The sequence below is a fragment of the Streptopelia decaocto genome (genome assembly GCF_964273445.1).
Source record: "Streptopelia decaocto genome assembly, chromosome: 10".
Taxonomy (NCBI): domain Eukaryota; kingdom Metazoa; phylum Chordata; class Aves; order Columbiformes; family Columbidae; genus Streptopelia; species Streptopelia decaocto.
Window position 1 is genome coordinate 12759072 of NC_138665.1, and position 23034 is coordinate 12782105.

The 23034-nt window shown below is 38.5% G+C and overlaps 1 protein-coding gene across 1 annotated transcript in view; it reads left to right on the forward strand.

The window, feature by feature from the left end:
- TEX11 (testis expressed 11) overlaps nt 1-22002 on the forward strand; it is a 30984-nt gene extending 8982 nt beyond the window's left edge. Inside the window, exons 9-29 of the mRNA XM_082062231.1 lie at nt 1079-1136; nt 1942-2037; nt 3408-3489; nt 5256-5334; nt 6102-6253; nt 6760-6845; nt 7218-7355; nt 8107-8209; nt 9320-9444; nt 10200-10285; nt 10937-10990; nt 11712-11752; nt 13245-13331; nt 14688-14758; nt 15314-15430; nt 16285-16357; nt 17257-17406; nt 18430-18538; nt 19523-19643; nt 20498-20662; nt 21683-22002. Coding sequence (XP_081918357.1) covers nt 1079-1136; nt 1942-2037; nt 3408-3489; nt 5256-5334; nt 6102-6253; nt 6760-6845; nt 7218-7355; nt 8107-8209; nt 9320-9444; nt 10200-10285; nt 10937-10990; nt 11712-11752; nt 13245-13331; nt 14688-14758; nt 15314-15430; nt 16285-16357; nt 17257-17406; nt 18430-18538; nt 19523-19643; nt 20498-20662; nt 21683-21757 — 2068 coding nt within the window. The 3' untranslated portion in view covers nt 21758-22002. The remainder of the gene's footprint in view (nt 1-1078; nt 1137-1941; nt 2038-3407; nt 3490-5255; nt 5335-6101; nt 6254-6759; nt 6846-7217; nt 7356-8106; nt 8210-9319; nt 9445-10199; nt 10286-10936; nt 10991-11711; nt 11753-13244; nt 13332-14687; nt 14759-15313; nt 15431-16284; nt 16358-17256; nt 17407-18429; nt 18539-19522; nt 19644-20497; nt 20663-21682) is intronic.
- Nucleotides 22003-23034: the final 1032 nt, after the last annotated feature.

Genomic DNA, 23034 nt, shown 5'->3' on the forward strand with positions numbered 1-23034 from the left:
TTTTAAACAGTATTTGGATTTCTCATAAAGGAATCTCTTCGTTGAGAGCAAGTCATTGACCAATGGAAGACAGAAGCATCAAGGTGAAAAAGAAATAGAGGTGGTTTGGGTAGGATCCAAATCAGTAATGTACTATGAAGGAAGAAAAAATGTTGGTTATCAGGAGGAGTATCCTCATGCCAAGCTCACAGCCTCAGTTCATAAAATGTTTTTATTTCTTCTTGTTCTTTTCTTTTAACTAGTCAGAAGAAAACAAATGGCAACATATGAAATTAAAAACAGTTTTGGTCACATATGTTGCCAAAGAGGATTTGTAGAAATGCTTAGAATTAATTACAGCTGGTGCTTTGGAGATTATTTAATGTTTTATATTATATTATTGTGGAAAATTAAATATTGAGTCTTCATGAAAAATTATGAAGAGGAAATAAGCCTTTGCAAAAGGCAAATAATTATCCAGAGAAAGAGATGTACCTCCACCTAGTGGTGTAAGACTTTCCTGTACTTAGAATGTATTAGATTAGAAAACAAATGCCCAGTTATTGTTTTTCTTTCAAACTTCTTCATTCACAGCATTTGTGATCAAATCTGGTTTAGTGGAATTACCACTGTGCTTTCTACTGGGTGGTCCTTTGTGCTGTCATTTAACTTTTAGAAAAAGAATGAGAAATCATGACTCCCAGGTTTCCTTTCTGTCTCTGCTATTGATTTGCTGTGATCTTGAGACCAGATCATGTATAACTGCTGTGTATGACCATATAATATGTCAGGTGAGAGTGAGAACACTTGCTTCTTCAAAACACTTGTGGTTAAAACTGATAAAGCTTACTGAAATGTTTGAATAGGAGATGGTATAGAAGGTCGTGCAGCAGGCTGAAGACAGTGATTGAGTACAATTTTTAATGTGGGGATTTAGAAAGAAGGCAAAATTTTCTCTAGTCAGTGAGTACTGAGATTAGTTCGTGTGATTTAACTGGTTAAGAAACGGAAAAGGGTAGGAGTGTTGCACATGTCAGAAGACTGTCTGAATTTATCTCTGTGATCCCATTCAATTCTAACTTGCACTTATCATTGATAGCCAGAGTTATGACATTGGGAAGATGGACATGAAATATTCTGTTGGCAAAGAAATGCAGGTAAGAAATAGAGACATTGCTGTTTATAAATAGGAGGATTTTGTTAACCTGACTCCACTGTATCATCTGCCTCTGCTGTGCCAAACCTGACCAGTCTTTGGCCTCCACTTCAGTACTGTCTGCTATGAAGTCTGGCAAAGTTGCTATGAGCATCAGTCTGAGAGTTCAGTCACTGATGGGTGCCCTTAAACCACATTTGAATCTACTATTTCAAAAAATTAAATTGTAGAATGTAAGGCTGAAGTGGACCCTGAAAGGCCAGCTTTTCTTCCATTCCCCCTCTTCTTTCAAGGCATCATCCTTCACATCTGTGTCGTTTCTGATAAGTGTTCCTCTGCCCTCTACCCACAGTGAATATGGAGAAGATTTTAATCTCTTTCTCCTTATATAAATCTATGTATTTGAAGGCCATTATGTAAGTCTTTGTGTTGTGTGTTTTGTTTTGTTGTTGTGGTGTTTTGTTGTTTTTGTTTTTTTTCTCCTCTCTCAGTGAAGTTTATACTTTGGGTTCCTTCAGTTTCTGCTTTCATTCTGTTTTTTTCCAGATCCCAAATTTTCCTTGCTACCCTTCTGTTCTCCGCTGAACTCTAGTTGATTCATGTCCTGTGTGAGTTGCAGTGCTGAAGACTCAATATGCTTCAGAACTGAGCAATAAGTTATACTGATAGCAGGCAGGCATTCTTTTGACCCAAAGAACTTTTATTGTTCATGACCTTAAATTTTAAGTCATATGTATGTTCATGTGTGGCTATTTTTTCCTGCTCTTCAGATGGCATTTAAACTTGAAGTTTGTTTTTCTTTCCAGGCTAAAGTGCTGCGATTGTTGGCTACAGCCTATTTTGAGTGGGATTGCAATCTGTATCTTGACAAGGCATTGAAAGCTATAAACTTGGCAAATCAGGTAGTAGTGTGTTACTGTATTTATGGTGTGCAGTAGTCAAAACTCAAGCATTTATTAGCATAATAATATGCACCACATTAATCATTTCTGTGTTATCCTTGACATCACATGGAGGTGTGTTTGCTTTGCTTTGGTTTTTCATACTCAGAAGTATGCTTTGGTGTTGACAGCTTTTTTATAGAGAGATACTTTTTTGCATGTAGATGTAGAGCTGTCTTGCTGCCTCATATCTATTAATAGTCAGGTCCTTTGATAATGATATGACTAAAATTTCTCTGGCATATATTAATGAAAACTGTACAAACAGAATAAACTACAGTGTGGTCTACCTGAGATTTATAGCAGCTGGCTTTTTATGCACCAGACCTTTTGTCTTGCTTTGGATTATAATCAATATGTCCATGCTACGTTTTAGGTCTCCATCTCATTATCTGTACAAATATTTGAGCAAGTGCCAAACAGAGTTCGGTTTTGAAAGCTGTGTAGCCATGCTGCATTGGTCTTATTTTAAACAATTAAATTAGCTATTGCACTTTACTAAAATGACTGTATTTCTTCTGGAACCTGAAAAATGAGCTAGATTTCCATTATCAGTTTCATATGAAACAAGTTTTAAGTATAAATCCTGTTTTAAATAAATAAAACCTCAAATTCAGTTTTCTACATGCTGTTAAAGTTTTCAGACAGATTATGATGCACATGCTTGCGAGATCAAGATAAAAGGCATTGCAATTTAATAATTCAAATAGCATGCTACTATCGTATCTAAGGCCTTTGCAGTTTTTACTGTATTTACTTTCACAAAACTTTTTGAGGTGGAATTGACAATGATTGTTTTAGTATTGTGTGAGGGTGTAGAGAACTAGAAAATTTTTATTTTAGACTCTGAAATGTGCAGTGTTTTAGTGAGAGCTGTCTTAATTATTTCCATTTGCTCCCATTGTTGTTCTAAGTTTTGTTTTATTATAAGCTACTTTAAATTCTACTCATATTAATTCTGGAGTAATCCAGCCAATTCACACACAGAAAAGCAGGAAACATTTCTATCATTCAGTATTGTTCAGCTTCTATTTAAAAGTATTGGAAATGGGCCACAGCAAAATGAGAAACATGTATCTCTTGCTTTCTTTGTCCTCCAGGTCTTTTGACAGTATAAGAATAAATAATAAAGATGCACATCTCATTTAAGAAGAAAATATAATATTGCCAGTTACTTACCTCTTGCTTCAGTCATTAAAATGGAACTGAAGAATATAGTGGAGTGTGTGTAACTTCCTGATATTTGTCTGTGTTATGAATGTGCTGGACTCTCACGGGATCTGTATTCTACAAACAGCTGTCCAAGTAATGTGTTGTTTTTCATTGTGCAGGAGAAAATACATCCAGCAGGGTTTTTTTTGAAAGTTAAAATTCTTCTTAAAAGTGGCGCATCAGATGAAGATATCAACTCAGGTATCACAGATCTATGTAGGTTTCACAGTAAGGTCATAGTACTCCATGTGTAACAAGTCCTGAGTTGTAGATAGAAAAGAAAGAAAAATCCCTTTCTTGTGTGTTTTAGAGGAATCTTCATTAGATAAATATAATTCTGGTTTTGCAGTGTGAGACATAGTAGTCAGTGCTCACAGAGGAGTTATCCAGGTGCTAATATAAGTTTGAATTTATTTTTGTTGCAAATTTAAATAGACTTGATGGAAATAGGAAGACTGAAGCCTGTTAGAATAAAGACAGTGAAAATACAGCAATGTGGAGGTGTGGTTTATTTTAGATATATGCCTAAGGTTACTAAAAAAGGGTGAAGGTGAATTGTTTCTTACGCAGTCAGCACAGAAGAAAGGCTTGTGAAACACTGCTGTTCTCAGTGTGCGATTTTGCAGATTTTGACCAAGAGACATAAAGTGCTGATCAGTGTGTTGTTATAAACATGTGTTACCAGAATTTATTTAGGCTATCTAGGTCATATAAACTCTTTTCTCCTTATTCCTCAAACTTGTGATTTGAAGATAACTGATTTTTCTATTGGCGTGAGAAGAGTAGAAAGTTTTTGGGGAGACGTTAATATAAAAAGGGTAATGCATCAGGAGAAACCTATTTCCATAAATAATGAAATCTTAAGGAAGAGAGGCTTTGTACTCTTTGTGGCTACAAAGCATCAGATGCCTAATGAATAGTCTAGGAAACAAATGTAGCATGAGATGAGGAATTTCTCGCAGAGAGCTGAATGGTTTGAATGCTGCCAGACTAGCAGGAATGGAAACTCCACTTCAAATTGCTCCTGGGAAATTTCAGCCAGCGTTCAAGTGGACAGCTATTCGAAACCTACCATTGCAGTATTTGGCTTCTGTTCTGCAGTTGGGATTGAGATGCCATAGTGTTGCCCATCAAAACACACTCTGCTTATATTTAGTGGCACTAAGACTCCAGTCAGTTTTTCAAGCAGGTTTATAAATGAGTGGATATCTGTCTTTTCTTTCATGGCTGTCAGAAAAAGTGTTCTATCCATGCACTGCAATTTCTCTTTCTTTAGAGTGAAAGCTCCTGCTAAATTTTTGGGATGTGGCTAAAATCTTGAATTGTGCACTTGTACACAGGCACCTTAGAAGCGCTTCCTTTAACAACTGTCACATCCCTATGTTGTTCCTTATCTCATTCAGGCTACAGATCTATAAATCTTGGTATTAACCATCCAGGACAGTCTGGCAATTTTTAAACATTATCCAAGTGGTCTAAAACTGATACCTACTTATCAGCACCAGTCAATTTAACAGCTGATGCTGCGGACATTAGGCTTAAGTAGTTCCCATTGCAGTGTGATACCACCACACAGCCTGAGCACTGACCTCAGGCTTAAGTGGTTCCTGCTGGATAAAGATGAGACAATTTGATGGAAAGCAGCTTGAGGCAAAAGTTTGTGCTGATAATGCCTGTGCTGCTCCTGTTTAAACAGAGGGTGAGAATTCCAGGGCTACCAGTCTGTTGCCTTTCCACAGTACTACATTAATAGTACAGCAGAAGGAAAGTCAAAGTACAGCAGGCATGTTTTATTCTTCCTTTGGTTTTAGAACAGTTATTTTGCACTTTTTTTTTCCTTTGGTTTGTGTGTGGTGGGGTTTTTTTCCTTTTTTTTTTTCAAAGCAGCTGTAAGAGGTAAATGGTAAATTGAGCAGTTAAGTGTCTAAACTGATTGAATAATCTCAACTGCTTTGTGTTCTGTCTAGCTGTTGCAGAATTCCTGCACCATGACATGTCTTTAGACTTTTGTGTGAATATCGCCAAGCTGCTCCTGGAACATGGAAGGTATAAAAGCATCACTGAGTGGGGTGAACACGATATTTGGGCTTTGTACATGTTCCTTTATAAGCAAAGAACACCTATTATAAAATGATGCTTTGTTTTAAAAACTCACAGAGGTAGGTAAACAGATTTGAGAGGGAGCCTGTATTTCTATAACAAGGTGATACAGATTATGGCAGCAGCAGAACAGGGTGTGAAATTATCTTGAGGGGGAATTTGCAATGCTGTAGCCTTTCTTTGGAATTATAAGATTCTCCCTATGTAGTTTTATGGAATAATATATCTGGAATTTTATATATATATGTTTGGGATTCTCTGATTGAAATGCTTCTTCCATATTAACTAACCAACCCTCAGGATGAAAGTTTGGAGTCCTTAACTCTTATTCATTCTTAATTAATTCTTGTGGAAAAAGGTATGAGGATGAACAAGTTACTGCAAAACAAATTGAAGCATGAAATTTCATGCTGTTGAATGCTCCATCATGATTACCTATGTATATGCTTCTATCTTGCAGTAAATTTTTACTCTTTCATTGCAAGGAGCAAACTCTCTTGTGAATACTGTAGAACAAGCATGTGCTAATAGGAATTTACTACTGAATAGATGAACTGCCGTAAATTAATACCTTGGCTCACTCTTGTCAGTGTGATTGTGTGCCAGTAGCATTAATGAGAAACACACTGTATGGTGTGAATATGTCATTCTTTAGAATGGAAAATTAACAGCTCTTCTTGTGCAGCCTCTTAAAAATGCATCTGTATGAACAGGGAATCAGTTGGTTTTGATTTTCTGAAATCTGTTCCTGAACGATTTGAATCTTCGCCTGACCTTGGAAAAATTACCCTGCTCCACATCGAGTTCCTGTTGCAGAATAAGAGGGAGCTTCTTGCTAAACAGAAGGTTGAAGAAGTTATTATAGGTCTGTATTCATCTTTTGCTGCTATTTATTCAAAGCTGCATTTAGTTGGCTAAAGTATTGAATTCTGGTTTTTATTTTTTTTTGCTTATTCTCATCTTTCTTTCTGTTTCTGTCTGTTTTCCCTTATGTTTCTTTTGCATGGCAGCTCTCAACTTCCATAATGAATGACAATCATGATAAAGCTCAGGGTGAAATTCACTTGCTAGAACAATTCTTCCTTTTTAGTGTACACTTTGTGTGTCCGATACATGTGGGATTAGAAAGATTTATCAGAAGTTCTGTGTAATGTTAATCCTTTTTCCATCCAACCGAATGTGGTTTTGTGTGTTGGTGTTAAAACAGCTTGCACGTCCTTGTGCGAACAGCTGAAAACCAGTTTCTTTTTCAGGTCTGTTGCACCTGTAGTATTTTTTGACTGTCAGATCTGCTGGAAACGAGACCATATTTTACGTAGCATTGAGCTTCTTAAAATTCTTGTAAAGTGATGGTTTGCAGCATCTTTTCAGGTCATTATACTGGAAAACACCTGTTGCCTGAAGCCTTGAACCAGCTGCACGTCATGCTGTGGGACAGAGCTGCCAAACATTATGAGGTTTGTATCATGAAGAGAGAGGTTTTTTGAAACAATATTTCTGTTTTGTGTTTAGTCGTAAGAATGTCCTTTCTGGGTCAGATGAATGACCCATCTAATCCAGCATCCTGTCTTTGATAATGGCTGTAAGAATCAGGGAAAACTAGGAATAGGTGAAGCACCAGTTCTCCTAATGAATATTAGCTGCATTGTGGGACCAATGATGGCTCTTCTGGGGGAAAGGTTACACTAGAATATATTTGATTATCTAAATCTTTCATTTCCTGTGACCTTAAAAAAAATGGGCAAACATAGGCAGTTTTATCACCCAAATAAGGTTGTTTTTTGTTTGTTTGTTTGTTTTTGTTTGTTGGTTTAATTTCACTTTCTTAGGCAAAAAGCTATTCTGAAGCTCTTCACTGGTACAATTATTCTGTCAGCTTCTACACACCTGGGCAGATAGATCAGAACTTGGCTAAGTTGCAGAGGAACATGGCTTCTTGCTATCTTCATCTGAAACAAATTGGCAAGGTATATATAATATATATGTATACATATTTATGTATTTGCATTGTTTTTATTTTTGTGTCTATGTCATTGGGACTTAATTAATATCTTTGTTACCGTCCTTCTTCTGCTTTGAGAGAGGGAAGTGTCTGTGCCTGTCTTGCATCCTCTGGCAGCGAGATGTTCATCATCTCTGCTATGGGGGTCTCTTGTATCGCCTGTCATTCTAATGGGGGAAACAGTCTGCAAGTTGTGTGACTGTGCCTCAGTATATCAGGTTTCTTCTCAGATTAGAGTTCCTCCTCTCTCCAAAACAGATGAGCCCTGGCGGGAAAAATGTTAATGTCTCACTAGAACTTCCATTGGCAATGTGTTAGCCCTCACCTCTGCAGAGAAGTGCACCTGCTTTAGCTTATCTAGGCCTTCTGGTTTGGGGGTGTTGAACTTCACAATTCAAAGCAACAGAAGGGAGTTTAATTTTTCAGCATTCTCAGGGGTTGTCTTGCTTTCTGATTGTGCAACCCAAATTTTGAGGAATTCGCTTTTTCCTCAGTCTGGTCTTTGTCAGCCTTTGGTGCCATGTTCTGCTGTCCTCATATAATTTTCTTTCCAAGGAAGATGTCACCAAATCAGACTTCTTGAGTATCATTATGTAAATATCAACAATGTAACCATTAACATTTTGTGTATCCTTTTAGATGTCTTCTATTGCAAATTACATTGCTGATTTCAAGAGGTCGTTGTACTGATTTCCTTCAATCTTTTCTGTGAATAGGCTAAGGAGGCAGTTAAAGAAGCAGAGAGGTGTGATCCAAACAGCATCTTTACTAAATTCAGTGTCTATAAGATTGCAGTGATGGAGAAAGATACCGATAAAGGTAGAACTTGAAAGATAAAGGGTCCACTACAAGGAGAAGTAGTGATGGATATATTAGAAAGTACTAAGCAGATTTAAACTGTTTATCTTGAGAAAGGCACAACAGAGGGTAACTAGGAGAAGGGGGTGTGTGAAGACATTGAGACTCTCAGGCTGTAGATTTAGACTGTCAGAGTGGGGTGTGTTTTGCACAGAATATGTAAGATGTGGAGTCTGTTGCCATGTCCGATATTGTCTGGCTGGAGCCTCTGGCTAGGAAGTCTCTAATCTTGCCATGGGCAGAAGCTATAGTAGCATCCCAGGGTGACAATCATTGTATACTTACTGTTTCTATTCTTCTGTATGCATATACAATATAGAAAAAGGATACTGAGCTAAATGAACCTTAATTGAACCATTATTGCTACTCTTAATTTCTCTAGACAAGTAGAGCCTGAAGTTACCAGAAAATACATGAATTATCAAGATGACTTACAGAATGACATATTTCCATAGACTTTCTTCTTTATAATGAGTTCTGCCATTTCATATTTTAATGAGGATCTTATTTCAAGTAATGAAAACTGAGAAATACAGTCTATACTTACTTAAAATACAGAGTAACATGCAGAGCTTGTTTTCTGATGAGTTCTGCGCCAATTAATTGTTCTCTATACATCTTTTTAATGACAGCATAATTTGCTCACATAATATAGAGTGGGAACCACAGCACAGTGTGAACATAAAAGCAGCAGCACCCTTAGCATAAGCCAAGATGTGGGAGCTTGGAATCACGCCCAGACAATGTATTAGAGAAAGTCCTCTGTCTTTGGTGACAAACAGTTATTTAGCAGAACAAAATTAAGGATGTGAGATAGAGTTTCATTTGTATGGCATCCTTGTTTCCTTAGATTAGTGGCTTGGAAAGCCTTTTGGCACTTCTCTAGGAAGAAATGCATTATTGCAGAGAAGTGCTTGTATGGTCAGGTTTTCTTGTCTTGGTTTTTCATATTAAAAAATAAAATTATAGCCTTTCATAAATCGTTTCTAAAGCCTCATTAAAACAGTAGAACTTTCCACCTGCCAACTGCTTCTGTAAAATAAAAATAATTTTTCCCTATGTATATTTCAGCTGTGGAAGCAGTTATTGAAATGGGGAGGCTAGCAGAAAAGTCATCTCAACACGAAGACAAGCTGAGAGAGGATGAAAATACAGGCATTAACCTCCTGAGTTTAGCTGCCCAAATTGCCTTAGAGGTAGGAGCAGATAACGTTGTCTTTGCTTTATTGATATAAGTAGGACATCTGTAACCTCTGTGACCTGGCATACTTTTAATATTTCTGTTTATTTCTTGCATTTCTAAGTATTTCATGCTTCCATGACCAAGGTCTCACTTAAATGTGTTGTATAATGCAAAGTAGAAATCAATTTCACATGTAAAGAAATTGTATTTTTAAATATTTCTTCAGGAAAATAAAGGATTCGGAGTTATAAATGTTGGTATCCGGAAATGACATGATGCATTTCTGTAAAATTCCCCTTAGCAAAACGTTACATCTTTTTCTGCCTCTGGGATTTGATTTTCAATGTGCTAGGGGGAACCTCTGCCCAAAATACACGTAAGTTAATGATGAGAGACTGAAAAGTCACTTGTCCCTCCCGTTTGCCTCTTGGTTGGTGATGTGAGTGATGTCTGAACTGACTGATTACATTGGTATAATTAAAAGAGGCTTTTGGTTGCCTTTTAGGGCTTTGTTCATAGCACCGTACGGCACGAAAGCCTCAGCAACCTGTGCTGATGCTGTTCCTGCCATAGGCTCTCTGTGCCTGGAATCATATGATTGATCTCTCCTTGCGACTTTTTTCTTGACTCTGAGGCTCTTCTGTGCAGAGTCCTTTGTTCTTTTTCCTTTTCCACGGACTTTCAGAATATGCTGTTGCTTTTTTTTAAACTTTTTTGGTGGTAACTGAGGTAGTGCAGTTTATACAGAACCTTCTAATTTCTTTTCAGAATGAACAACAAGTTGTGGCTATCAAAGCTTTGGAGTATTTGTCTGAACATTTACAAGACTGCCGACAATTATTTGCAGCTTTAAAGTGAGAATTCACTATATTTACAAGGAAAGATACATTTTTCTGGTTTCTTTTTAAAAAATAATTTGTTATATTGCGGGAGGTGGAAAATAGAGTAGATGAAAGATTAGTTAGCAGTCTTTTTGGTGCTGCAGATGTACCTCAAGCCTGAACTCTTAATATCTACAGATATTCCAAATCTCTCCCAAACAAATAGTATTAGTTGCTCTGAATTTTATTACTACATTGCCATTTAAGCAGATGACCAACAGTGACTCTAATGAGATTGCAACAATATATTTGGTGAAAATACCAGTTCATTTGTATCCTCTGATGAAGCGGTATCTTCTTATTGAAGTATGCCATCATGTATAGAAAAACAGATATTGTGAGACAGATATATTTATTCCAATATTTGCTTAAAGCCTTTGTTAAAGTACATTTATTTACTTCCTATCATATTACATGATTTAACAAAGTAACATACAAAATATGTCAGTAGGGTGGGAAATAGTGTAATCTTATTCTTATTTTGACACTTTGAATTATTCTGTGAGTTCCACAGGCTGATAGCACAAGGGAGGAAAGTGGGGTCCTTTCTGGAAAATTAGTCTAAAATATACTGTTGGAAAAAAAAAATCTTGTTTCTTCATTGCTTGTTTTTCTCATATTTAGATGTTTAGTTCGTCTTACATTGTCAAAGGTCATGGCAGAACATGAAGAGACAAGGTGAGTCCATTTGCAAAACCATTTTCTTAAGGTGGATATGTTGTAGAAATAGTGTAATGTCTTTTTGGTGGGCTTATTTTCTTGGAGAGTAATCAAGACATTAGTTTTTCTGCTAGTAAAAAGTCCACCCAGATGACTTCCCAGCTTGACTTAATGACATCACATAGTAACATCTTTTCTACTTGAATAACCTTTCCTTTAAATATTTGCTCCTTGCCTTCCTCTCTTATTAATGTGCCAGACTGTCAGAAATCTTCGATGGGCAATGTGAGCTGAGAAACCTGTTTGACACTAAAAGGTGGTATCTTTCAGAAGTTCTGAGTGAGAACTTCAGAGTGGGACGTCCCTTGCTGAAGACAAGCCACTCTGCATATGGTGTGTTGGCTTGGAAGTAGGAGAACTGTACTGCTGGATTTTCACCATCAAGAAAACAGCATAGTGTTGGTGGGGTTTGAGGTTTAATGCAGAGCTCCAACAACTGAGAAGATCTCCTGCTGCACTCTGCAGAGACCTTCACGACTGCAGATCAGTAAAACTTTTTGCAGGCCTTTAGTACTGCTTCTGCATGTTCAAATCTAGAAGATTCTAATGCCAGAATTGTTTGTCAGGGGAAGAATGATTATATCCATAATTATGGAGATGTTGTATTCCAACATGAATAATGTCTTCTCTTGTAAAAAAGTTAACCAAACATTTTCTAAGACTTTTTCCTCTGTTCTAGAGATGACGATATCAAGTCAATGCTGGCTTACTTGACCTTGGGTATGCTTTTATTTACATTTTCTGTAGTTCTTCCATCTGTGAAAATCTTATAATATGATTAGGTCCTTACCAACCAAAAGTTTAGACTCCTTATTTCAGTCTAGGTTCCCAACTTCCCACTCAAGTCAGTGAAAATTAAAACTGGAGTTTCAACAGGGTTGTGAAATCAGATCTCAGTGCTACAGGGTTTTGCTATGGAGAGCTTGCAGTCTAGTGTTGGAAAAACTGTTTGTAGTAAAGCCCATACTTGGGAGGTTCTCTCAGACAAAGGGACAGTTTCTTCTAGGCAGTTTCCCTTTAATCCTTCATAAGGCCATGCGTGCAAACAACAGTTATTTGGGTACAAGCCACAGCCTGGGTGGCTTCAAGTGACAGTCTTCTACTCCGACTGCATTGGCAGGAACAAAGTTAGTATCTTTAGTAGCAGGGCTGCCACAAAAGGAAGAAGTTTGGTTTTATAAAGTGAATTAACAGCATAACTTTCTACTGGCATTAATTATATGCCAATAGTGGTCTCTTCTGTTCTAGCTGTTTAAAAGGGAGCATTTTTTAAATTAACGCCCTTTTTTTTTGCCCCAGAAGGCTTAGAAAACTGCGAGGAGTAATAGCAAATTGCTGAAAGATGGGAGAGGCTTGTTAGAATTGGTTCCCACTTTTAAATTGTGCTGCCCTTTGAAAAAGAATTGTCTTGTTTGCATTGGGAAAGGTGCAGGAATTTTACAAAGCACTTTTCTTCATCAGAATAAATACTTCTGTTCACTGAATCTTTTTTACCACTTTCTTCCTGTCTTGGACAAGTAAGTTAATGAGATTGTACAACTTTTTCTACACTAGCCATTCTTACTGCAGCTCGGAGAAGAGAATGAAGACTAGAATTAAATTAATTAAAGGTTCTTTTGTTAAGGAAGTTGTTTCTTTCTTTTTCCCCTAGGTTTTTTCAGTAAGCTAAGACAGTCTATTCCCTAACACCTTGAAGAAAGGCCTCAAACCTGTTATTAAGTTTGAAACCCCTCAGCTTTTTGTGAAATTAAGTAAAACTCCACTGTATTAGACTTAAGTGTTCTGGTGTTAACACTGGAACAGGCTGCCCAGGGAGGTTGTGGAGTCTCCTTCTCTGGAGACATTCAAACCCGCCTGGACACCTTCCTGTGTAACCTCATCTGGGTGTTCCTGCTCCGGCAGGGGGATTGGACTGGATGAGCTTTTGAGGTCCCTTCCAATCCTTGACATTCTGTGATTCTGTAACTTTGAAGAGGATATTTTTGATGGCAGTCCTGTGTATATTATCTAAAATGCTGTTTGAGGCACTTTTTGATGTTTTTTTATAAGCTCCTTTGGTCAAGCATATTAGATTTAGGTTGCAAGAATAGCTCTTCATCAGGAATTATATTGGAGTGTTGGAAACCTCTGTTTTGTAGTGTAATTGTTAGACTTGGAAATGTTTTTATTGTGCTCATTGTTACTTACGTATTGACCAACACATTTTCTGCAGCTCACAAGAGACTTGCTGAGTCTTTCACAGAAGAGAAATTTACAGCGGACATGAGGATCCTGGAAGCTCACTGGTTTAGAAAAGTTGGTAGGTTGCACTATCAAAATCTAAACCAAATTGCCTCTGCCTCCACTTAGCCAGGCCTTAAGGAAGAAAGAAGTGTTTAAAGATGTAGTAGATTTGTAAGACTTGTCACCTTTGGCAGTTGCTGCCTTAACTAGTCTTAAAGTTTTTCCACTGTGTTTTCTGTCTTCTGAAGCTATCTGATATGGCTCATATTTTAAGTCAGTTATCAAGACAAATACTCACACAAGGTCTGTTGACTGATGGGATAGCTGATATATTATTCCCTTCACCACAGGAATTTTACGTGTCCATGAGACAACTCTTCAGAGTTCACTATTTTTCTCTTAGTTAGACCTTCACTACCAAGACTCTGTTACAGAAGCAAAATTTAAGATCACACAAACAGAAAGAATAATGGTTTTCTTCAATGCCTGAAAAAAAAAGCCACTAAGAGCAATAAAAAAACTTAACATGCATACTCCAAACTGGCAGTACTTATGTAGGCAAAATAAAAACTAGGAAGTTCAGATGAGTGTACTGGTGTGAGTGGTGCAGGATGAGCTTACATCTGCCATCCAGAGAGACTGGATTAGTCCCTTAAAACAGCCGTCCTGGAGTTTCCCTTGAGCTGCAGTATATGAAATCTGAACAGCAAACAGTAGCAGGGACAAAGTGTTTCCCAGTGGGAAATGCAGCTCCTGTGGTGCTGTCCTGAGCACTATCCACAGTGTGTCTCTGGATCCCTGTTTGGTGGTCGTTACACTGGTAAAGGAGTCAGTGCGTTTCCTGTCTACAAATAAAAGTGTAAGGGTAACAGGTTGAAGCAGTTTCTCAGATTCTTGGTTCTGCCAGAGCATGCAGGAGAGAAAATAGTTGAAATCAGTAACAAGACATTTGTTGTGATGAGCTTTTGCACACATCCTCACAGTGTAGCCATGCTCCAGTGAAGAGTAGCAAAGGGGAGACAAGAGCAACAGAGGTCAAATATAGTGACAGGACTGGAATGGAATCTGTGGTGACCATGACCTTTCCAAGGCAGCATTTTCACTCACAGAATAAACAGTTCAGAGACTACAAAAACATGTCCTAAGGAATAAATTAAGATGAAAGTAAGGTAAGGATAAGGGTAAGGTGTGTGGTAGAATGGATACTTGGTTATGGTGAAATTATTAGGACAAAATTTGAAAGCATGAATAAGCTGTTTTCACAAATCACTAATAATGGTGTTTCTTGCTGTTGTTAAATGAGCTGCTGATGATATTTTGATTAAGAAATGTAATTATAGAATGCGAACTGCCTATTACTAGAGATCAGAATTGAATATCTGTAATGTTGAAGATTTTTATTCTACTCTTCATTTTTTTATGTCTTTGTTAGCTTGGAACTTAGCTGTACAGTTCAGGGGCTGCCCTGAAAATATGAGGGATTTTTTTCTGCTGTCTTTCAAGGTATGTACTCTTGCTAATAGTGATTCTGATGGAGGAATATTGTCATCTGTCTAGTTCTGTTGGAAGTTACATGGGTGCATCAGGAATCTCCTTGGAGATGTGCTTGTATGCTCTGAAGATGGAGCACTTTTGTCAGAAGGAGATTGACTTGTAATACAACATGTAAGCATTATTGTCATACTTTACACGCTACTGCTTAAAATGGCATAAAAACCTTAGACCTCAATGAGAACTTTCTAAGATAAATGGATTCAGATGTTTGGAAACTGTATCATTAGTATAAACATTAATACAACCAACCAGCCCTGATCTCCGTACAGGACTTCTACCAACACTGCCAGTTTTGTGTGTGTTTGTAGAGAGGGTTCTCCAACACTGCTTTACACTTGTACAATTACACAAGGAGATTATTTAAGTAAAATTGCAATATGAATATGCACTATTCATGACTGATTACTAAAAGTGTCATAGAGGAGACTCAGCAATTGTCTGTTCATCAGCAAATTCCTTTATAAGGGCAGGATTCTCAAAACCTTTTCCTATTTTTGGTGACAGTTTTCCCAGTTTTGTCCTTCAGACAAAGCTGTTCTAATAGCTCAGAAGACGTGCCTGTTAATGGCAGCTGCAGTTGATCTGGAAAGGGGGAGACAACAAGTAACACCTTCCGAACAGGTAGGGCATTGCTCTATGTTTTTTTCTTTTGATCTTTGCAGTCTTAGTTTTTACACTCAGAACAGGATATTGAGAAGGTAAGCATGGGAACCTTTCATAGTTAATTAGAATCAGTGCACCTAGTGCTTTCCAGCCTATTGTAAATGGTAGATTTCTGTAAATTAGTTCTGTTGACTTCAGTGGATTTGAACAGATTTAGATCAGCAAAGGCTCATGGCAGTACCTTCTCTTAGAGCAATTTCAGTCTGCCTTGTGTATTATGTGAGGAGTCTGCTGCTAAACGTTGGTTGGTAATTACTGTATTTTTAGGATTATGCCATTCCTGAAAGTAGTTACCAGTATGGTTGTGATAAAGCTCACTTTTTTCTTCACTTTTTATGCATGCATTCTTTTTTTGGGGGTGTTGTACTTACTGTGGTAAGAAGATTAAAGGAAATGTACAGTGGCTATGAAGGAAGTATGGAAGTCTGCTGTACACTGATTGTTGTAGAAACTTACTTTTGGGGACAGCAATGCACAGTAATTTGTGTTGTGGGATTTAGTGGTTTGTCAGTCTCAATAGCACTGTTTTATGCTTGGGAGCTAAACCAAATGATGTCCCATAGGAACCCATATGGTTCTTTCTGGACCAATGGAATGTTCAGCGTGAAGAGGCTTTGTTTGAGATGTGGAGGTCTTTGAAAAAGAGAGAGGAAAAAAAACCCAAAAAACTAACTGGTGTAGGTGATTTACTAGTTAGGGTAGTTCTTAATTTGTTTTAGAGTTCAGTATAAAGATCCTGTTAGTTGTGACGTGTATATTGCTTTCACTTTTAAAACGATGATAAAAATAACTTCTTACATTTTGTAAAATAGGCAGAGCTTTTGACTCAAGCCCTTCAACATCTCCAGGCATGCAAGGACATATGGAAAGTTCTGAAATTAACTGGTAAGCTGCAAAGTCTGTCTGTTCGGCACTTGTAACTCTAAGACTTAGTCACTGTTTTCATGAAAAATACAGGGCATATGGAATTGCTGTCTCAGCTGAAGAGTGTTGAAGCGGATATATGGCAGTATGATAAAAGAATTTGCAAAGCCAACTACTGGTTTTGTATGTTATTGCAGGCTTTTTTATTGTATAGGTGCTGTGAAGCGTGGAACAATCTTTCAGAGTGAAGTTCAGTTGACTGTACTGTCTTAAATGTTAAGAAACTCCAAACCCATTCGCTCTGGAATGGAGTCGTTCTAGCGCTGTATTAATTTTTACTAGTCTCTTCCCACATGGGGCATTTCAGAATTGAGAAAGTCCCACTACCGTGCTTTGAAGTGCCCAAACCTATCTTCTGTTCCCTGACTATTCTATGACAATTTAGATCAAATATTACTGGAGACTGGCATGCTTTCAGCTGGCAGCTGAGATGCTGAGTGACTGTTAGCCTAGAGGGTGCATACTTCACATTTTTGGTAGTATATTGGTAGAAAAAAATGTTAGGCATTCCTTGTCTGTCCTGCAGTCTGGTTTCTTTTCAGTTATAGGTTTGTACCTGCCTGTGGAAATGGCTTCCCTAGTAGCTGTTACCTTGCTGAGGAGGGTTGCATGAATTTGGGCAATTACAGATAGTCCAGATTTTAGGGGGGAGTGCGGAGGCATGGTGGTTGGTGGAATTGTGTGTGAGGCATCTGAGGTTTCTGTCCAAGACTGCTTCAGAGTTCAGCTTTCTCTACTGTTAAACCTGAGCACCTTACTGGTTTTCGTGTGTGTTGGAAGCAAAATATATACCTTATGGTACACTACGTGGCTTTAAGACAATGAATTATTACATACAGGCAATTCTATCTCTTCTGTAGGAGATTTTGCTAAAGACCCAACAGACACATTGTTGCTGCTTTATGAATTTGAAGCAAGATCCAAACTGAATGATCCAACGCTCCACAACCTTATGGAGTCAGTATGGGAACAACCACAAATAGAGGTCAAGACACTAGAAATCATTGCATGTAAGGACTACGTTTGTACTTTTGTAGTTCTTCAAGTCATGAAAACTAGCTTTTGTTGCTCTTTTCTATTCATTTGAGGTGACCAGGGTTGTCATGTATTGTGCAGCACGCAGAAAATGGGTCTACCCATATATATTTAATCCTGAAGCAAAGATCCTTAGGATCTCAGCAACATTAGGAGATCTGTGTTTTGAAATACTGTATTATGTGAATGATGAACCAGAAATTAGCGACATCCTTCCACTACTGGACCCTGAGACATTTGTGTAGGTTGTGAGTCTGGAAAAGTTTATTCAGACAAACTTTTACAAGCTCCAGACTGGCAAAGGCCAGATAATGTGCCTAGCTGATTCACGCTCCAATACAGAAGTTTTAGGATGTGGGTTTCAGATAGATATGCAGTTTCAACTTAGCGTAGTTAATTTGTAAACAGTACTTCTCTATACTGTACTGTACTTTCCTCACAAAGTTTTAGTCATGCCTTCTTTAGTCATGCCATGCAGCATCCAAGGAGGATGAGTAAAATTTAGAACTACCATGGCAGATCTTTGGAGACATTCTGTAGGATTGAATAAACACCTGCTTACCTCCCTGGTCTTGAGGGAGTACACACCTGGGCTTGGAAACACCACACTGACATCCTGCTCCTGTCTAATTTTTCCATCCAGATTTTCATGTTCAAGGAGACAAACAAAACAATACTCTCTACTTTAGAGGGTGTGTGCCCCCCCCCTCAATTTTGGGCTACTGTACCAGAAGTACAGCAGTAAACAGCAGTGCGAGTACTTGTAGATTATGAAATCTACTGTGCTTCTGATTTGTAGTCCTCATTGATGATGTGCACAGTAAGAAAGTAGTGGAGAAGCACTAGGTTGTGACTGGCCCAGGCATTAAGCAAATCTCTTTTCAGTTGTGCATCACAAGGGATCTGTCAACATTCTGTAGTTTATTTTAGTGACCAATGGGATTAAAGTCTGGCTCCAGTAATTTCTTTTTTCTTCTCTATTTTCTTTTGCTTTTAAGCATTAGCAATGGAATCTCCGGCTCAGTATCCTGTGCTGTGTAAGAAGGCTCTCAAGAGTGCACTAAACCTCCACAGAAAGCAGACTGTCATTGATGCTGTGAAATTTAGGTTAGTGTTATCACATAACTTTGCCAGGGGCCTGTGGCTGGAAATGCTGACAGGGAATAAAGCCCGCAATTTGGAACAAGTGGATTTTAGCTTATGTACAAGGTTCTACTTGCTGGCCAGCCAATGTACACCTCAAGTATGACTGCCTAATAGAGGTGTTAAACGCAATTTGTATACTTGGTGTATTTTCTGAAACAGTTGTATTTCTGATAAATGAATCTATTGAGGAAGGAAAATGAAATGAGGTCTCTGGCTGTTTCTTGTGAGGCAGGTGTTCATTTCAGATGCTACCCTGCAGTAGTGAACTAGCTATCTCAAAGTCAATGAAGTCAAAGGAAATGAAAGACTGAGAAGAAAGCCATGAGTTATAAGTTAGTGATATGATGCCATAGCACATACATGATTAATTTTGCTGTATAACTGCCTCTCTAACAACTGTACCTTACAGAATTTGAAAAAACAACCTGGTGTGTGTCCTTCTCTCTCGCTTGTATCCCGTAAAGGATTTTTATTTCATTTCTAAGTTCCTTGCAGTAACCAATGGGCAAAGGCAGTTGTTAATATTGCCTTTCTCACTTCACACTGAGAAAGACAGCTGTGGTTTTGGAAACCATGTGTTTGTTGCTGATTTTCTGAGGATACCGACTACTTAGTTCTTGTTGGTGAAGTTAGGAAAGACACTGTTTCCTTGCTGTCATGTGTAGCACCCTAGAAAATATTGTGTCTTTCCTTCTGTGTTACTTTAGAGCCCAGCAGTGAAAATAATGAAGGACTTGCTGCTCTTGGCTCTCTTTTTACATAGTTCGTATGAGTGAGATCTGAAACTCGGAAAATGTATGTTTCTGCTATGTGTAGTAAGCACCAAGGTAGACATGTCTATCTGACAATCACAGAGATATCAGTTAGTGTTCTGCTGATACTAAAAAGTAGCTGTTTGTGCACATGGCAATTAACGCTTCCCTTTTGCTCTGTTTCAATTCTCAGCAAATGCTTACATAGTTTGATTAATCTTTCTTTGCCGACCGGATTAACAGACTTGGATGCCTGTGTACTGCAGGAGGTGTGGGACTACTTTGAAGATGCTCTGAGCGTAGTCAGCAGCACAGTAAGTTCAACAGGAAAATGAGAAATTGGGAGATAATCCTGAGCACCTTTTTTAAAAAATTCTCATCAGACTGAGAATAATTAGTAGAATGAAAATTATATAGTGTTACATGTGGAGCAGCTAAGACTTCCTCAGTAAAAGATACACTGATGTTACCTCAAAAGAAATGCCTCTTGGATATTTAGAACTGAATTATGAATTTCCCTGGATTTTCTAAGGGCTTTTTTAGAGACACTTAAGGCCAAATTTTCAGTGTCTATTTTAGAAGCAAATAAATAATGACTTGTCTTTCTTTTCCTCAGCTGAATCAGTTCCCCACCAGGTTCAAGGTATTGTTGGTACTCTGGATTCTGTTCTGCAGTTACAAGGGCAGCTTTCACTCTGGGAAGCCATTGCCACAGTGCACAGGGACATTCTGAAGACAAAAGAACTGCTGCTTATAACCTGTAGCGAGCAACTGTGTCCTGCTATTCAGTACTGTTTGGATAAACTGGGAAGTACCGTGGCAGCAAGTTCAGCCTCTCTGCAGAGGGGCTGTTGGAAAGCTTGCTTCCATTCTAGCATCATTCCCAGTCCCACAGAATTGCATTTTCTGACCTAACAATAGGTAATTGCATCATTACCCATGTTGGAAACAAGCTGTTTGGCAGTAGTATGGATTAACTGTGCAGCAAAGCATGGCCCTGAAGGAATTGTCCTTTGCTTAGGAGAAAACAAACACACACAAACAAAACCCCACAAAAACCAACTGTTTTCTCAGTCTGCCACTAAACTCTAATGCACTCTTTACTTGTCAGGTTTAAAGTGAAGAGTGTATTTTCTGATGAGCTGCTTCTTCTTGTTTGCTGTTCCAGGATGCTTACCCAGAGATAGAGATCCTTTGGTTGATGACAAGAGCCTGGAATACAGGAATATTTCAGTATACTGTTGGTAAATATAAGGAGGCTGAGCAGTGGTGTGGATTAGGAATGCGTTTCCTCAATCACTTAGGATCTCTGAAGAAAAGCTATGAAGGCCATGTAAGTGTAAGCAGGTGGATTTGAGGATGTGGGATTGGATGTCTGGCCTGAATTCAAGATATGGATGTGGGTGAAGAAACCACTACAGATGATCAGAGTTTCAGGAGAAGGACAGTACCTAAATATTTTTGGAGAGCTTGATGCTAAAAGACTTTTTCAAAGTGAGGCCAGGAAAATTTTAACAGTCAGTAGAAAGAGTAGTGTGGTGTCCTTTTACTGGAGGGATCATGTAAATGGCTGACTGGAAATAAATTTCTGACAACTTGTGGCCATGGGAGAACCCTTGTACCTGGCCTGCTTTCACTAAAATCAAGGTGCCGTACCAGTTCACTTAAATCAGCTGTTGTATGAATACTTTCAAGCTTGGTTTCTAGTATAAGCTAATGTCTTATAAATGGGGTTTAAGCTGATGTGAATGCAATAATGAAAGCTCATCTTTTCAGGTGTAGCTTAGCCACTTCCTGCGAGGGAGAGATTGCAGGGCTAGTAGTACCTCTGTAGAAGGCAAGGGCACTTTCTTACTACGTCACAACTAAGCTTCTCTCTACAGTTTTTGGCTGGTGTTGCTACCTTGATTGCAGTGCAGCCTGGCTGGTGTGTGCTGTCCTCATTCTCCTATGCACAAGCCAGGCAATTAAGGGCTGGTTGCAATTTTTATACCATTTTAAATACATCAGTTAAGACAATAAGAACTGAGATCAGTCCCTTCCATCCTCAGCTATTCTCTGACTCCATGAATAGATTTATACACTGATATAAGGCTCAGCTATAAACCATGCTTTATGTCAGTATAAATAAAATAATCTTTGGTTACACTGATTTAACTGTGTTTTTCGTACACCGCTGCATTTCAATCTGTGCCAAAATCTTTACATCAGTATGAATTTTTGGGTTTGAAAGTTGGTGGTAGTCTCCCACCTGTTGCCTTGCTTCTGTTCCCTGTCACTTTGTTGTTTTATCTAGTTGAATGATACGACTTTATCTGTCCTTGTTGACAACTGTGATGCTTATATTCTTCAGATGATTGGTCTTTACAGTGAGGTTCTGGACAAACTGGACAGAGTAAAAGGCTTTCTTCTAAATGAAGAAGAATAGTGACAGCCCCAACTACAAAAAAGGAAGAACAGCAGTCTCTCTTGGAAACGTTCTGCTGAATGAAAGAGGCCGTGAGCTCTGTGAAGGGTCATGGGAGCAGTGGAAAAGAAACCAGGATATCCTTCTTGTTGGCAGTTAAGTTACGTACTTTTTAGGAAGTGTTTATGGAATAAATGCATTTTTTTTCCTTTAGGGAATAATTTCCTTCTCTGGAGCTATATAACAGATAGAAATAAACTTTTTCATGAGATGTGTCTGCTGTTGTGTAACAGGCTGCTTTAAATACCTGATTTTAGTAGTAAGTGGCAACGAGAACAGTGAAAGTATGCCAAGACCACTTGTCTCCTCTGGATGTCAGAGCTGACTTGCTACAGAAATATTTATCAGATTGATTAGTTTTCAGTCTATTTTAATAAGGACAAGAATTGAGAGCTGTTTGCCAGTTTTACAATTTAGTGAGAATAAAAAAGAGCAGGTACTATTTAGCTCATAGAAAAAGCTAAAGCTTTGGCTAGGTAGTGCTGTTCATAGACTGCTTTGATGGATGCGCTCCTGTTAGAACTGAGCTTTGGTCCACGCAGATGCTCAGCAAGTAGGCCTAACCGAAGTTCATCCTGTTGTGTGAGGGAAGTATTGGGAAGTTTACAGTATCTGGTGCGGGTGACAGCAAAAATAATTACATTCCACTGGAGGTTATGTATGTGTTCTTATTCCAGAGGTTTACCCCAGGGCCTTAATTCTTCAGGCTGAGGCAGTATGAGCAGTGGAAGCTGCTTCCCCTGACCTTCAGTGGCATTCCAGTCAGGGTGCCCCAGCAAATCACCCTGCTTGCCTGATGCAGATGGCTCCTGCAAGACACACACAGGAGGATGGATCTGTTGAGAATAAATTCTGCACCTAGCACGCTCAGTTCATCAGGTCTGATTTGGCTCTCTCTGAGCTGCAATGCACCCTGTGCTGCCTGTTGAACTAAAGGACACCTCTGAACCCACAAAAAGCCAGGTCACAAATGCCACAGGAAAGCCTTTTGGAGTCACAGTTCAGGTGATGTGTGTTCCATCACATTAATGCAGGGACTGTAAATGATGCCATAAGAATCAAAGGTGCCCATTGCTGCCTGTAGCATCTCTTTGGTGCCTGCGGGGCCAGCTTTAATTATTGTTCTCAGGTCTGACTTGCACAAACACATAAACAGGTAAAGGTGTCACACTGTACCAGATGAGAAGGTCACGTTTTCCCAGGAAGTGTAGCAGGTAATTACATACAGCCATAGAAGG